This window comes from Neopelma chrysocephalum, unplaced genomic scaffold, assembly GCF_003984885.1.
Source record: "Neopelma chrysocephalum unplaced genomic scaffold, ASM398488v2 Primary Assembly neopelma1_63, whole genome shotgun sequence".
NCBI lineage: Eukaryota > Metazoa > Chordata > Aves > Passeriformes > Pipridae > Neopelma > Neopelma chrysocephalum.
Genome location: NW_020897720.1, coordinates 6,032,103 through 6,046,075, shown reverse-complemented (window position 1 = coordinate 6,046,075; position 13,973 = coordinate 6,032,103). Strand labels below are relative to the sequence as shown.

Sequence of the window (13,973 nt, the reverse complement as noted above, 5' to 3'; positions counted from 1 at the left end):
CAGAAAAACACATTGTCCAACGTTGCACATGTGTGTAGATAATGTAATCCATAAAAAATACAATTTTCAATGACAAAAAGTCTCTTCAGACAAATAAGCTACTGAGAAAGCAATTCCTACAGCCTTAAACCCCAGCAAAGGCTAAGCAATGAATTCAGTAGTTTGCAGGCACAAGAGAGAGAAAAACCGCAAGGACCTTGTGGCTTAAGGGGCAGCAGTTCACAGGGGATTCAATTTAAATGCTAAAGATGCCACAGCAAAATTCACTGTACAGATTCTCTCAATCACAGGTTCATCAATACAACAGGTAAGTCCAATATTGCCATCACACAAAAACCACTGCAAAAATTACAGAGTTCCAGTTCTGAAGCTAAATATTTTACAGGAGACATACAGGAAATCTACTATATCATTTTGTTGTAGATATTTCTGAATTACTGTACAATTTTAAATACTAATGGCTGGCTTGCTGGGCTGTGAGTGCACACTGCCAGCTCTTGCTGAATTTTTCATCAACATAAAATAACATGAATGGGGTCAATACATGGAGTTTTTCATCAACATAAAATAAAAATGGAATTTTCAACATAGCAGAGGGTAACTTTATTTATTGACTAATACTGAAAAGTGCTCAAAACACCCAGAATCCAAACCAGATCAGTCAGGAGCAGGTGAATCCTACACCGAGATGCGGCTGAGCCCTAAAGGATGGCAGGTCCATGATGTAACATGGCCTTTTAAACAACAACAGGCTCAGAAAGCCCAGCAGACACAAAAGGGAGGTGGTGCACGGAGAGATGCAGGACTGCAGGCACAGCCATTAAAAGCTGCTCTTTAGTGCAGGGAAACATTAGGCCCAAAGGCAGCAAATAGCACAGAATGATGCACAGTTACAGCTCAGGAAGAATTTCTTCATGGAAAGGGGGGTGAGGCATTGGAAAGGGCTGCCCAGGGAGGTGGTGGAGTCACCATCCTTGGAGGTGTTCAATGTTTGACTGGATGTGGCACTCATGCTCTGGTCCAATTGACAAGGTGGTGGTCGGGCACAGGTTGGACTTGATGATCTCAGAGGTCTTTTCCAACCGAAATGATTCTGGGATTCTGTTTGATTCAATAGGGAGAAAAGAGTTTTGCTGCAATTAGGAATTTGTGTCTGGACTGGGGAGGCAAAGCATGCCATGTTTTCCCCACACTGCTGCTGTTGCTTTGAGGGTTTTTTTTGCCTGGGAGTTTTTTTATGCTTATCTATTTAATATTGCACCCAAAGGGGAAGAAAACGCTCTAGTCACAGCAAGAGCATTTCAGTAATTTCCCTTACTTTTCCCCAGCATTTAAGTTAAATACTCACATCCCCACTTTTCATGATCTTAAGTGTTGCGCACAGTAAATGTGACAGTTGTGCCTGTACACAAAGAACCAGCCCTGCAAGGCTGCTCACTGTAAAAGCCTGCTGGGAGCCACAGGAGCTATGTTCCTTTTATCATTCAAACAGTATTAAAGGAGCTAAAACTAATATCCTGGTAACTCTGCTGCAGCAGATTAAGTGTCCATCCTGAAATTTAAAAACTACATCCCAGACAGATTGCAATTAATATTAACTACACTCAGGACAAGTCCAGCTCAACACTAACATTTGGTGCAGATCATAATAAAATACTACACACTCCAACATTTCCTGTTTGATAGCTGAGAAGTATGTAGAACTGTTCTTCATTAAATTTAAATGGACTCATTAATAAAATATAGAAAATGTGCTACTTTAAGACATCAGGAAAAAAAAAAGTATAAATTGGCGATAACGTTATTTCTATTTTTAAATCCATCCCACAGAGTCACCCAAGATAGATGAGAAGTGCTAAGCCCATCCCACAAGCTTATTTATTTATTTAATACTTCTTACATGCTATTTTTAACCTCTGAAGACAGCAAAAGGCATCCATTAGAAAAATTACACTGGTTAGAGCCTTCCTTACACAGATTAGACAAGTGAGATATCTGACTGAACACAGTCTCAGAAGAGATGTGGTTTCCCCCTCCCTTTCCTATAGGATGCTGGAATAAAAAAGCAATTTTATTTTTGCAGCATCAGCTAAGCCCAAATCTCTATCTGCAAAATCTGTATCTGTCAGTCCTTACTCACTCCTCAGCCCCCTCCTCTCACTCCTCCACTTCCCTCAAGGTTTAATTTTGTAAGTAATACATGGCTTGAACACACACACACAACAATGTTACCCTGCAGGGACAGTAAAATGTAGATGTAGGGTTTAGTTTGGGTTTTTTAAGCCTCTGTTGTACACATAGAAAATAAATGAGAAGAAACGCCACAATCTCATGGTATTGCATCATTTTGCAGACAAGCTCATCCTTTGGGAGAAGAACAAATTAGTTAAAAATCTTTCAATTTTTTAATAGAGTTAAAGGAATTTACTTTAGTTGATACTAGTTGTCCTTAGGAATCAAGATTCTTTGGAGAGCTTAGAAATCAAAGGAAAGATGTCCTTTGATTCCAATCTCCAATACAAGTTCTCACATACAAAAATGCCAGTGTGACATTATCAGATTATTTATTTAGGGACAAAAAAAAATCTTAGACTTGATTTCTACACATCATCTTCCTAAAATGGTTGCTTTCTTTGAGGAAATACAGACTGTTTTCCTGCACAACTGGAGCATCACATTTTCCCTTTGCCTCGTATTTGAAGGAACAATGCTAAACTCCAAGGAGACACTCTGGCTTTCCCCAGCAGTTTCTACCATGGTTTCTAGTGGGCCAGCAGACGTAATTCCACATTGCCATTTAGGTGTTATTTCAGGAGGCATTTTGATTTTCACAGAATCATTAAGATTGGAAAATACCTCCAAGATCATCGAGTCCAACCTGTGACCGATTCCCACCTTGTCAACCAGACCAGAGCACTGAGGGCCATGTCCAGTCGTTCCTTGAACACCTCCAGGGATGGGGACTCCACCACCTCTCTGGGCAGCCCCTTCCAATGCCTGACAACCCTTTCCATGAAGAAATTCTTCCTGATGTCCAACCTGAACCTCCCCTGGCACAGCTTGAGGCTGTAACTTCCATTCAAACTTTGGTACAGAAGACAGATCCTGACCTGGATGTGTGTTTCCTGCCTGGTCAGGTAAAGAGCTACAGAAAACAAAAAGGGTATAAAAGACGAATTTCAAAAGTGACAGTGGTCCCCTGCCATGCTCTGGGTCCCCACACAACCCAGGGCAGGGTAGAAGGACAGACCACTCCATGCTGGTCACTGCTCAGCAGTTCCATGGATAAATCCATGGGGGTAGGTCAGGTAGGCACAGACTGGATCATAATGCAGACACTGAAGCTGGATTTCTTCACAGCTATTTTCCCTTCTTTCCAAACTCTGCACAAAATGAGCTTTTTGTAAACAAAACCACAGAGGTTGTTGGTGTCACTCAGAACAAGGACAGTTTACTTGTTCTACCTGTCTCGAGAAAAGCTCAGTTTGCTGAGAAAAGACATTACTGAGCCCATAAATGGAAGGCTTTTATTCATAATCTATCCAGACATGGCACTAACAATGCTTGATGGCTAAGAAATACTTTAATTTCTAAAAGAAGTAGCTTTCTCTGTAGTGGAAAGGTCACATTGCATCAGAACTATGCAGAGAGCTGATGCACAAAACAAGTGTCACACGCAGACAGTTGAATAAACAGCACTTAATGCAATTTCATGGGTACAAAAATCACTAGTAAACTCAAGATCCTGGATAAAAATTCAAAATATTCTCTGTGTTTGGAATTCAGCCTCAAGCCAGGTCTAGATTGGGCAACAGAGTCTCTGACACAACTGATTCCAGACTTATTCCTGAAATGCTCTGAATATTCTGCACATGGGCCTTAGAAAGCAGATTACAGCCCGCCAGCAGTAAGCAGGACCCCAAGCAAACTGCTGAAAAGCCAAGTTTAAGAGTTCATATACTTCCTCCCCATTAAATATTACATACAATAACATTAAACGGGTAATTTCCAGGGAAGAGCATCAATCATACATTCTCAAGCTGCTCAAAGAGAAGAAATGCCCATCCCTGGAAGTGTTCAAGGCCAGGTTGGATGGAGCTTTGAGCAACCTGGTCCAGTGCAAGGTGTCCCTGTCCATGGCAGGGGTGTAGGACTAGATGATCTTTAAGGTCCCTTCCAACCCAAACCATTCTATGATTCTAAATCTGAGTTATCTGCCCAATTTTAGATTTTTGCTTGCAACAAGAACCTTCTGGGATTTAGAAACATGCTTATAAAGTCTGAGCTTAAAAAGCAGTTATTCAAGAAAGTAGGAAACATTATTTTAAAAATTTGGGAGCCCTGAAACTACACATTACACATCCTTCCTTCTCGTGAGACACACAAGGGGCTCCATCTCAGAAACCAAAGACAAACTTCCAGGTACGGTTAAACTGTTTCAACTTTCACACTTGAATAAAATCCTCCTGCACAGTTACAAGTTGCTTTGTCACTTTAACAAGAGTCAAACAGCTTCTTTGCATGAGTTGATGCCATAAATTTAATGTTTCCCCTGACATGCTGTTCGTACGCACACAGGTGCAACAGTTAACTTGAATACATAATCCAATGCCACCAAAAGAACTCATTAACGGAGTCTTGTCAAATTCCATGACCACGTTATACGAATAATATCCCTCTTGCTGCTTATGATTCAAATTTTCATTTATTAAGAGAATTATTTTTCTACTACTGTGTATAGTCACAAGGAGACTCAGACCTCACTGAGAGAGAACATTCCCACAATAAAAGACAATTTTTTAAGATTAAGCTGAAGCCTGATGTGAGAGCAGCTCACATCAGTGAAAGGAAACATGCATTTTGTTAAACCTTCCCCATATATAACATTGAGTTTTCCTAACATCCACTATTTATATTTTTAGCAACTAATCAAAACAATGCAGTGACTCCCTTAGGTCTGCAAATATGCAATGTCTGAGATATTAATTACTTCCATTTATCTGAACAGTGACTTATTATCAGTAACTTTGGTTATCCCTTTTTTCAGCCCCCTCTCATCTGTACAATTCCCTCCAGCTCACAAGCTGCCTGAACACCCAGCTGCTCCTGGGACATTTCCAGCAATGGAGGTGTTTCGGAAGGACAAAAATCCAGCAGCGTTATCAAATTAGGAGGAGAATATTCTGATGTTTTCTAGACACAGAATAAATATAATATGCTATTAAAATACATTATTTATACAGAAAATGAAGAAGCCTCATAGACAATTTAGGATTTCCAGATGCTGATCTATTTTATGAACTTGTGCAAAGAAAGAAACACTTATGGAAAACACAGGCACAAAGTCGTCTTCTAATACCAGTTTCACACGAGACAACTTGACTCTTTTCACCCTCTTTTGAAAACCACATTGGCCTATTGCAGAGAAATTATTTTTCTCTCTTCAATAGCTTGAGCCTGGGATATGTACAGACCTTCAGCAGGCCTGTCAGGGAGGAGACCTGAGATCTCCTCGGCATCAGCAAGTTCTGGAAATAATTGCCAAATTCCTTTTTAAAACCGACTTCTACAGAAACCATTTCCATATGTGTAACTCCCCCTGACAAAAACTCCTTCAGTATCAGTTAAACACAAAACACAAACCTCCTTGAAAACAAGCAACGATCTGCAGGACCACAGTAGACCGCCCAGGAATTATGGAAAATCCAGGTTATGTTGCAGCACTGGAAGTTTCCACCTCTCAGTGACGTTTCAGAGATCCTGACTGTTCAACAGGACTGGGAAGAACAACACATTGCTACCAGTAATGTGCCACAACTACCAGTAATGTTTCACACTTTAATATGAGAAAAGACAGAGGGATCCCCAAAAACACCCCTTCCAACCTAAATACATCATCAACTGTGACTTTTAAGGAAACTGAGGTCCTAAACACCATCAATAAAAGAAAAAGAAAATAAAAAGGCACTGAGTAGTCAGTCTCATAAAGAATAGTTACCTCAGAAAGCAAATCCCTGGATCTTCCAAATCATCCCTTTTTCCAGGAGACCCCACTCAGCACATAAATAATGTCTTTTATACATGTCAGGAACAAGTTCATTATTTGGTGCAAGGTTCTTAATGTCCCTTCTGGAAAAGGGGACATGAAGCAGAACCTAACCAGGACTTACACTGCTCCTACTTAGTGTGTTCTGCTATAGGGTGGTGGATGATTAATTTTTTTGTGTGGATTGCTTTTGGTGGGGTTTTATGTTTCAGGGTTTTTTTGTTTCATTTTTTTGGTTTGGTTTGGTTTGTTTGTTTGTTTGGGTTTTTTTGGGGGGGGTCCTTCTGTGGGGGCTTGGTGTGTGTGTGGATTTTTTTATTTGTTTTTAATTTCATCCTGATTGTTTTACGTTACCAAAGCTAAAAATCCATTCAATTATTATTATTTTTTAAATAGAGAACTTGAACTGTATTTCTGTTAGGAATAAAGGGAATTATGATTCGTTTCAGATAGTGGAGTGAGGGAGAATATAGCTTGAAAAAAAAACCACCAGAATTCCAAACAACAGAGCAAAGGGGAAAAGCACCCAAAACAAGTGCTTACAGTTTATCACAAGATCTAACAGCAGATTGCCAAGTTTTTGGGAAAATTTTTCATACTCTTCAGAACAGAAACTTTAAAAAACCCCAATAGTTCAAATGCCAAAGAAACCCATAAAATCAGGAGTGGAAAAAAAAATAATCTATTTCCTTACGAAGGAAAGCTGAAAAAAAAGGTAAGAAAATTGTGCCCTCGAGCATCCAGGTGTTTCAAAAGATTGGAGAAAGTCCCAAGTGCTGCCTGTAAAGATCAGACACAAACTGCATTATCGCATGCACCAGATCATACACTCAAATCGAAGTAAATACAGAAAGGCAGATTTTCTTGGTCCTTTTACACACTAATATGATTTTGCCTCGAAACTCCAAATACGAAGACATGCATACTAAAATATGGGTATTTTAAACTATTGCGTCCATGTCTCAACTGATTGTCAGGTTAAAAACATATTTCTCTTAACCTGCTGTTACCGTTCTCAGAGGCCACATCCATGTCAGCCAAACCTACCATGTGGTAGTGTTATGTTTGCACCATCAATGATTGCTTGTGCCAGTTCATGATCATTGCTCTCGAAAGCGTGTGCAGCAGCCTTGAGGGCATCCCAAATCTCCTTGCGGCCTTCGAAAGCTGGGGCTGTGTCCCAAAACTCATCCCTCTTACTGCGCAACTGTCCGTCTGTCATGGGGTAATCGCTTTTCCATTTCGGCTTCTCTTTCTTCAAGGGCTGATTACGACCAAGAGCAACTGCGGGGGAGAAAGAGGAAGGGAAATTAATAAAAATAACAGCACAAAATTACTGAAGTGCCCTTCGGTTGTTCTGTTTAGGATCTACAGAGCTAAAGTTTACTTCCTGGTAATCCGAACTCTTTTTGTTCACCTCCACCGAGGCATCACCTCCCTTTCCCTAAACTCAAAGTTGGTTTGACCTCTTGGAAAAATGGAGGAGCTACATCCTGCTTGCTGATTTCATTTGGAAATCCAGGAATCCATCAAGCTTTAAAAAGTGGTTACCTCATTCACAATAAACAGAAAAGCATTTGTTGTTTCATTTTACGTACAGCTATTTTCATGTAATAGCCAGTTAAGAAAATCACATAGGTATAAAGTTGGTAGATTAAAACCCTCTGCTCACTTGAAATTCCAGCACTGCCAAGTCTGTTCCAAAACATTGTCTTTCATTTGTGTGAGTGAGTAAAGGATTATCTCAACTTCTGTTGAAAGGAAAAGTAAAAAGAAAAGAGCAAACTTCAGGGTACACTGGGAATAATTTCTCCCTGCAAGAGTTAAAACTCCATTTCCTTTTCCATTTCCTTCCTCCATTTCCAAGCCCCCTTTTGAGGACAGTATGTGGAGGAGAGCAGTGACAAACCACAAACACAGTTCTCACCACAGCTCAGTACCACAAAGCCTTGAATACACAGTTTAAACATCTCCAGAGGAAATGAGTTGTCCTTCAACAGTTAAAACTAAATTTAGGTGTGTTTGCAGCTGAAAACAAGCAGCCCCCTCCATGGGACAGGGCACAGAAACTGGGTGATGGTTACTAAATGCTCCTGAAACACAGGAAAGCTGCACAGGGCTGAAGTCAACTAAGTATCCCTGCAAGAGGATACTGGAGAATCAACTTGATGCTCTCTATGAAGAGCCATTGCTGTCCCAAGAGAGCAGAGGAACCCCAGCTGCCATCAGGTCAGGGAAGGATGAAGAGATTCTGCCTGTCATCCCACATCCACGTTACCAAGGCCAAATTATCTCTTACAGGAACAAGGTACCACAGCTGCCATATCAAAGCCTGCAGAGCAAAGCTGCTGCTGATCAGGTGCTCCTGGATAGTCTGCATGGATGGGAGAGCACCAGGACAAACAAGGGTTTAAATTTAGTATTCTGTATCCCATGCACATCCTTAGAGATAATAAGAAATACTTCCTGTTTTCAGACCCTCTTATTTTTCTGGGAGAAAGCTGACAATAGCTGACAAAACCCCTCATATCTGTCCTCAATCTTACTCTATCTGGTTTTCAATGGAAGAATAGAGTAATGTCCAAATATTTTTCATAGTCCTTAATTGAGATGTAGGCTCTATCTCTACAGTTAACTACAAACCATATTTATGGCCAAGAGTGTGTGTGGGGGTGAGGGACATAAATGTCAATATATCAGAAATACTGAGTTCAGTTAGGCTGTAATATTTTGCAAACATAGTATTTAATTCAAATATTGGCTCTTCTTCCTTGATTTTTTTTTGGCACAGAGGCACTCAGCTGTTCTCAGAACAGCCCTCAACACCAAGCACTGGGTCTCAGGGTTGACCATCAGTGCCTGGTGTTGCAGCAAGACATTCCAACTTCACACAGGCTTTAAGGAGACTAAAACCTACACACACGGGGTTCAGCCACACACCCTTATACAATCTGACTCCATACGACCATAGAATTATCTGCTTCATAACTCAAAATGACAGACACGCTTATGAACCTGAGGTGTAAGTCACTGAAAATAGGACTTTAAAAAGAATTCCTGATGGTAAGGTGACATTGCTAACTATGCAAAGGCATGAGCCTTCTCTGGATTACAAAAAATCATAGTAGAATCATAGAATGGCCTGGGTTGGAAGGGACTTACCTTAAAGATCATCTCATTCCACCCCCCCCACCATGGGCAGGGACACCTTCCACTAGACCAGGTTGCTCCAAGCCCTGTCCAACCTGGCCTTGAACACTTCCAGGGATGGGGCAGCCACAACTTCTCTGGGCAACCTGTGCCAGGGCCTCACCACCCTCACAGGGAATATTTTTTGTCTAATATTCAATCCAAACCTACTCTCAGTCTGAAGCCATCCCTCCTTGTCCTGTCACTCCAAGCCCTTGTCCAAAGTCTCTCTCCATCTTTCTTGCAGGCTCCCTTCAGGTACTGGAAGGCCATAATTAGGTCACCCCCGAGCCTTCTCTCCTGGCTGATCAACAGCAATTCTCTCAGCTTTTCCTCATAGGAGAGGTGCTCCATCCCTCAAAACAACTTGGTGGTCTCCTCTGGAGGAGATATTTGCATGGAAACAAAGTCAGATGACAATTAAAAGTAACAAATGACAATCACATGGCACACATATACTGACTCCAGCTGTTATTCTGTATCCCATGCAGAAACTAACAATAATAAACTTCTGAATCCTTTCAAGTGACCACAAACATTTATTGCTCTTTGTTTCCATGGGATTGCTTCCATGAGATTGCTTCCATCCATTTGCTTTTCAAAGAAGTGCTGACCATTTAACAGATTTCAGAACAGCAAACCCAAGTGTTTACAAAACACCAAGTTTCCTGGCAAAGCCTGGCTGTTCCCAGTCCAAGTCTCAGCTGAGCACACACAGGCTGGAAGATGATGATGGGGCAGCCTAAAACAATGGTGAAGGAGGCAGCCCTGCATGCATTAAACAGTATATTATGAAATTGCAAAAACATATGTGGGAAAACACTTGAACAAGAAATTGTTTCCTTATTAAGGCTTAGCAGTCAGAGCATGAACATTTCAGACAGACAGAACAGGACACTGTTAGAAATTTGGGTCAGTGGGCATCTTTTTTTCCATTCAACTTCAGCTAACATCTGTTTGCACGTACATTCAATGAATGCTAATTTATCCCACAGGGCCCTTTCCTTCTCCCCGAACATTAATTATGGAAGCAGGTTAAAGGCACTTCGCGCAGTCACGGCGGCGTTGCCTGTACCCAGCCCTGCCTGCCTGTTATCCAGCACCATGGAGGAAAAGCCAACAGGCTATTTCTTTCCCTGCTTCCCCCTTTGCCCAAGACAGCATCCGCATTTATTGCTCTTCACTAGACAAGAATAGCAGGGGAGAGACTAAAGAGACAGAAATCTTAACAGTCTCAAATAACTTCTCCCTGGAGACATGATCCTTCCTACATAGACAGTAGTGATGATAAACCCAGGGATAAATTCTATTTTTTCAAGTTGGAAAGAAGGGTGGTGGAAGAAAATGACTCTACAAATGCCTCAAAAGTCAAATTCACTCTAACAAGCTATCCATCCCAGTACTAAGCCTTTAAACACAACTTGGCTTCATCACAAGCCAGTATTTAAGAAGGTCTTTAGCGTGTTTATAATTTATTAGAAGTGCTTCAAGAATCCCCAAAAAATCTTTATGCCTCTCCTGGAGAAATATTAATCTGTATCCAAATGTGTGGATAGATGGAGCAGAAGGGATACAAGAAACTCAAGACATATAAAAAGCCCTAATGTGTAAAAAGGCCCAAATATTTCACTTTCCACCCCATGCCTTGGTCACTACAGCAGAACATCACTACATGAATTTCTACAAAGTTTTGGACCACATCAAAGGACTTTCCCTCTTTCTGTAATAAGGCTGATAAAGAAACAAACATCAACAGTCTGAAACACTTTCTCAAGTATTTACAGTGTCAGTTTTCTACCCCTCACTTTGGAAGCAAACTAGAGCTCAAAAGAAAACACAGGCTTCATTTAAGACCATACACATCAGAGGCACAACCAGCTTGCAATATCTGGAAGAGAAAGTAACATCCACATTAATTTTTCATCTTACACCACTTCAACATAAGTAAGAAATTATTAATATGCTGCTTGAAAACAGGAATTGTTTTATAAATGCCAAGAAGGCACATTCCCTCAGAGGCAATACTGGAATTCGTCGTCTCAATGGATGGCAGTGGTTGATCTTTTTGGCAAGAGATTTATTTAGAAGGGAATATGAAAACCATTAAGAGTCTACTTTTTAAAAAGATCAGCACATTAGTGACAGTCCAAAATAAGTTAGGTTGTTCTTGCTTCAATAGCTCACAAGTGGTGCAGTGCATTCCAAAGAGGGGTAAGAAGTTCACAGAATCCAACACCTCCAAGATCATCAACTTTGACTGAACTCCACCTTGTTAACTAGACATTGGAACTGCCCAGGGAGGTGGTGAAATCACCATCCCTGGTGTGTTTAAGAAACAACTGGGCATGGCACTCAGTGCTCTGGTCTGACCACCATCTCCGTGGGCAGTTCCAATGTCTAGTTAACAAGGTGTGGATCAGTCAAAGATTGGACTCCATCTTGGAGGTCTTTTCCAACCTAAATGATTCTGTGAACCTGTTTAATACCTCAAAGTGACCTAAAACCAGCAGCAGACAAGCCACAGGCTGTTTCTGTCCTATCTATAGGATTTAGCAGCATAGGTAGAGTACCACCCCAGGATCCTCAACGTAGCTACTACTGTTGGCCCCACTAAGCTCCTAGCAAATTACAAAGTCTTTTTTTCAGAAGGAACAACATATTTCTCCAGTCCTTGCAGACTGTTTTATAACCTGATTTGTGAAGATTTATTTCCCTTCTCTACAGCTTCCCATCAAAGCAATGGAATCAGTAAGGTTATCTATGCTTCTTTTGAGTGAGTTTATGCAAATAAATCTGGATATTTAAATCAGTTTCTTAACAGAATGTCAAAAAATGTCTACGTAGAACTACTTCTTTAACAGCTGGTGTGTTTGTTATGTCGCTCTCACTGTGGATCACAGTACTGTCACCTCCTCCAGAGCAGGCCAGATGAGCAGGAGCAGCTGGTAACACAAGAGTCTCATACTAAAAGCCAATATCCAGCTAAAGCTTTCATAATTCCTAGCTTATATACCCATGAACTATAGCACTCCATAATCAAATTGGATAACATTTCTGCCTCAAAGGGCTTTCTGTCAAATCAAATACCACAAGTGCAACAAGCTGAATGAGCCATCAGACAGTTTACAGCCTCTGGAGAAGGGCAGGTGGACCTCTGCTTCAAGCGCGAACCAGACCTTCCTCCTTCCCAGTTATGGACCAGGCAGGTAACCCTGTAAGACACCCCACAAGATGTGTTCCCCTGATAAAGCCCAGAGTTATCTCTAACAACTGAGCTAAAACCTGAAGCATTTGGGGAAACATCTCCTTTGCTGTCAGTCAGTCTTACGTGAGCTTTTCCCTCCCACCCCATTTCTTGGAGCATCTTTCACCTATTTCTAAGAATAACATTAGGAATAAAATTTGGCATGTTAAATCCATGCAAGTGCTCCACAGTGAATTTCTTCCTTTTCCCTCGAAACAGAAGCATATGTTGCTTGTAGCATTAGTCTTTTACTGCTCTTGTAAGTCGGGGGAAACTGTCCCAGTTTGGTCAAAGCATCTGTTGGAAAAGTTTCTGTGCACACAGAACCCACCCAGGGCATGGAGAACCTGGCAGTGCAGTCCCCAGAAGGAGACATCTGGACTGGACTGGAGGCCCAAAGCTGTTGATCTTCAGGTATCCACCTGTGACTGTGTGCCTGTGCTTCCACACAGATGTGTGGGAAGACAGACACACAATCAGAAACAAGCACTGGACCAGCACAGAGAGACCCTCAACCAGCAGAGCACGAGCTATGAGCTGATAGAGGCAAGTATTCAAAGATCAAAATGTTGAAGTGACACCAGTATTAGAAAATCTAGCAATATATAATACTTTCTTTTTAAATTTCATTTTGATTAAGAAAATATCTAAGAGATAAAGACAACTGTTTAAGTGTGGAGAGATGACGAAGATTTGGAATGAACTGTGAGGAAAGGAGCAGGAGTGCCCAACAGAAGGGCTAAGGAAGGATTAAAAAAATCACCACAACAGAAACTGTTCTCAGTGGACATGTTGGGATTTGAGGACTGTCAGGCTTCATGGGAGGAGGACAGAAATGATAAGCCAAAGAAAGAACATGGACCAAGGCCTGCAGAGGCTGAGGCCAGTGAGGAGAAGGTGGCACACGCCCTGTTTGGTTTGTTAAACTGTAAACACTCACAGCTTCAACAGGGAAAGCAAAATCCTCCCAAGGAGATGCAGTCAGAGAAACAGTGATGGGTAATGACTTGAAGCCAGTCAAGAGAAGCAAACTAAATGTTTTACAAATTGAACTAATGATCAAAAATATTTTCTTTACACAATTGCTTCCCTGTTGAGGATCAGTTGCTAACAAAGTACTTTTCTAAGATAAATTAAATGCAAATAACAGTTCAGTACCCATAAAGTTTCTTTTAGTAATAGTCCCAAGGGCTTCCCTCCCCACAATCAGTGAATAGTATTCTACTTAAATCAAATGAGTTGCATTTCAGATCTATTTTGTTCCAATTTCCTCATAAGGTATCTTGTAATTTGGTATCAATATCTAGACACAGTTCATCCTAACATTTTCTTTGCATCATTCTCTAGTCTAATCCTTCCAGCAGCTGAATTACAATAGTGCTTGGAAGAGTCAGTACAAAGGAGAGGTGCAGAAAACCAGGGAAACCAGGGAGGGGGCAAGGAAAAATTATTGCATCTAAGCAGCAAACAATTTGAATTACATTAAGTAGCATA

General features: G+C 41.0%; 1 protein-coding gene across 4 annotated transcripts in view; it reads right to left on the bottom strand.

Moving 5' to 3' along the window:
* The window catches only part of UBTD2 (ubiquitin domain containing 2), a 52,996-nt gene that overhangs the window by 17,876 nt on the left and 21,147 nt on the right, over positions 1–13,973 (bottom strand). For 3 of the 4 annotated variants that reach the window (XM_027682651.1, XM_027682653.1, XM_027682652.1), the window contains exon 2: positions 7,094–7,330. In XM_027682651.1, coding sequence (XP_027538452.1) covers positions 7,094–7,330 — 237 coding nt within the window. Of the gene's footprint in view, positions 1–7,093; positions 7,331–9,402; positions 9,616–13,973 lie in introns of all 4 variants that reach the window. The other variant, XM_027682649.1, reaches the window with a different exon arrangement.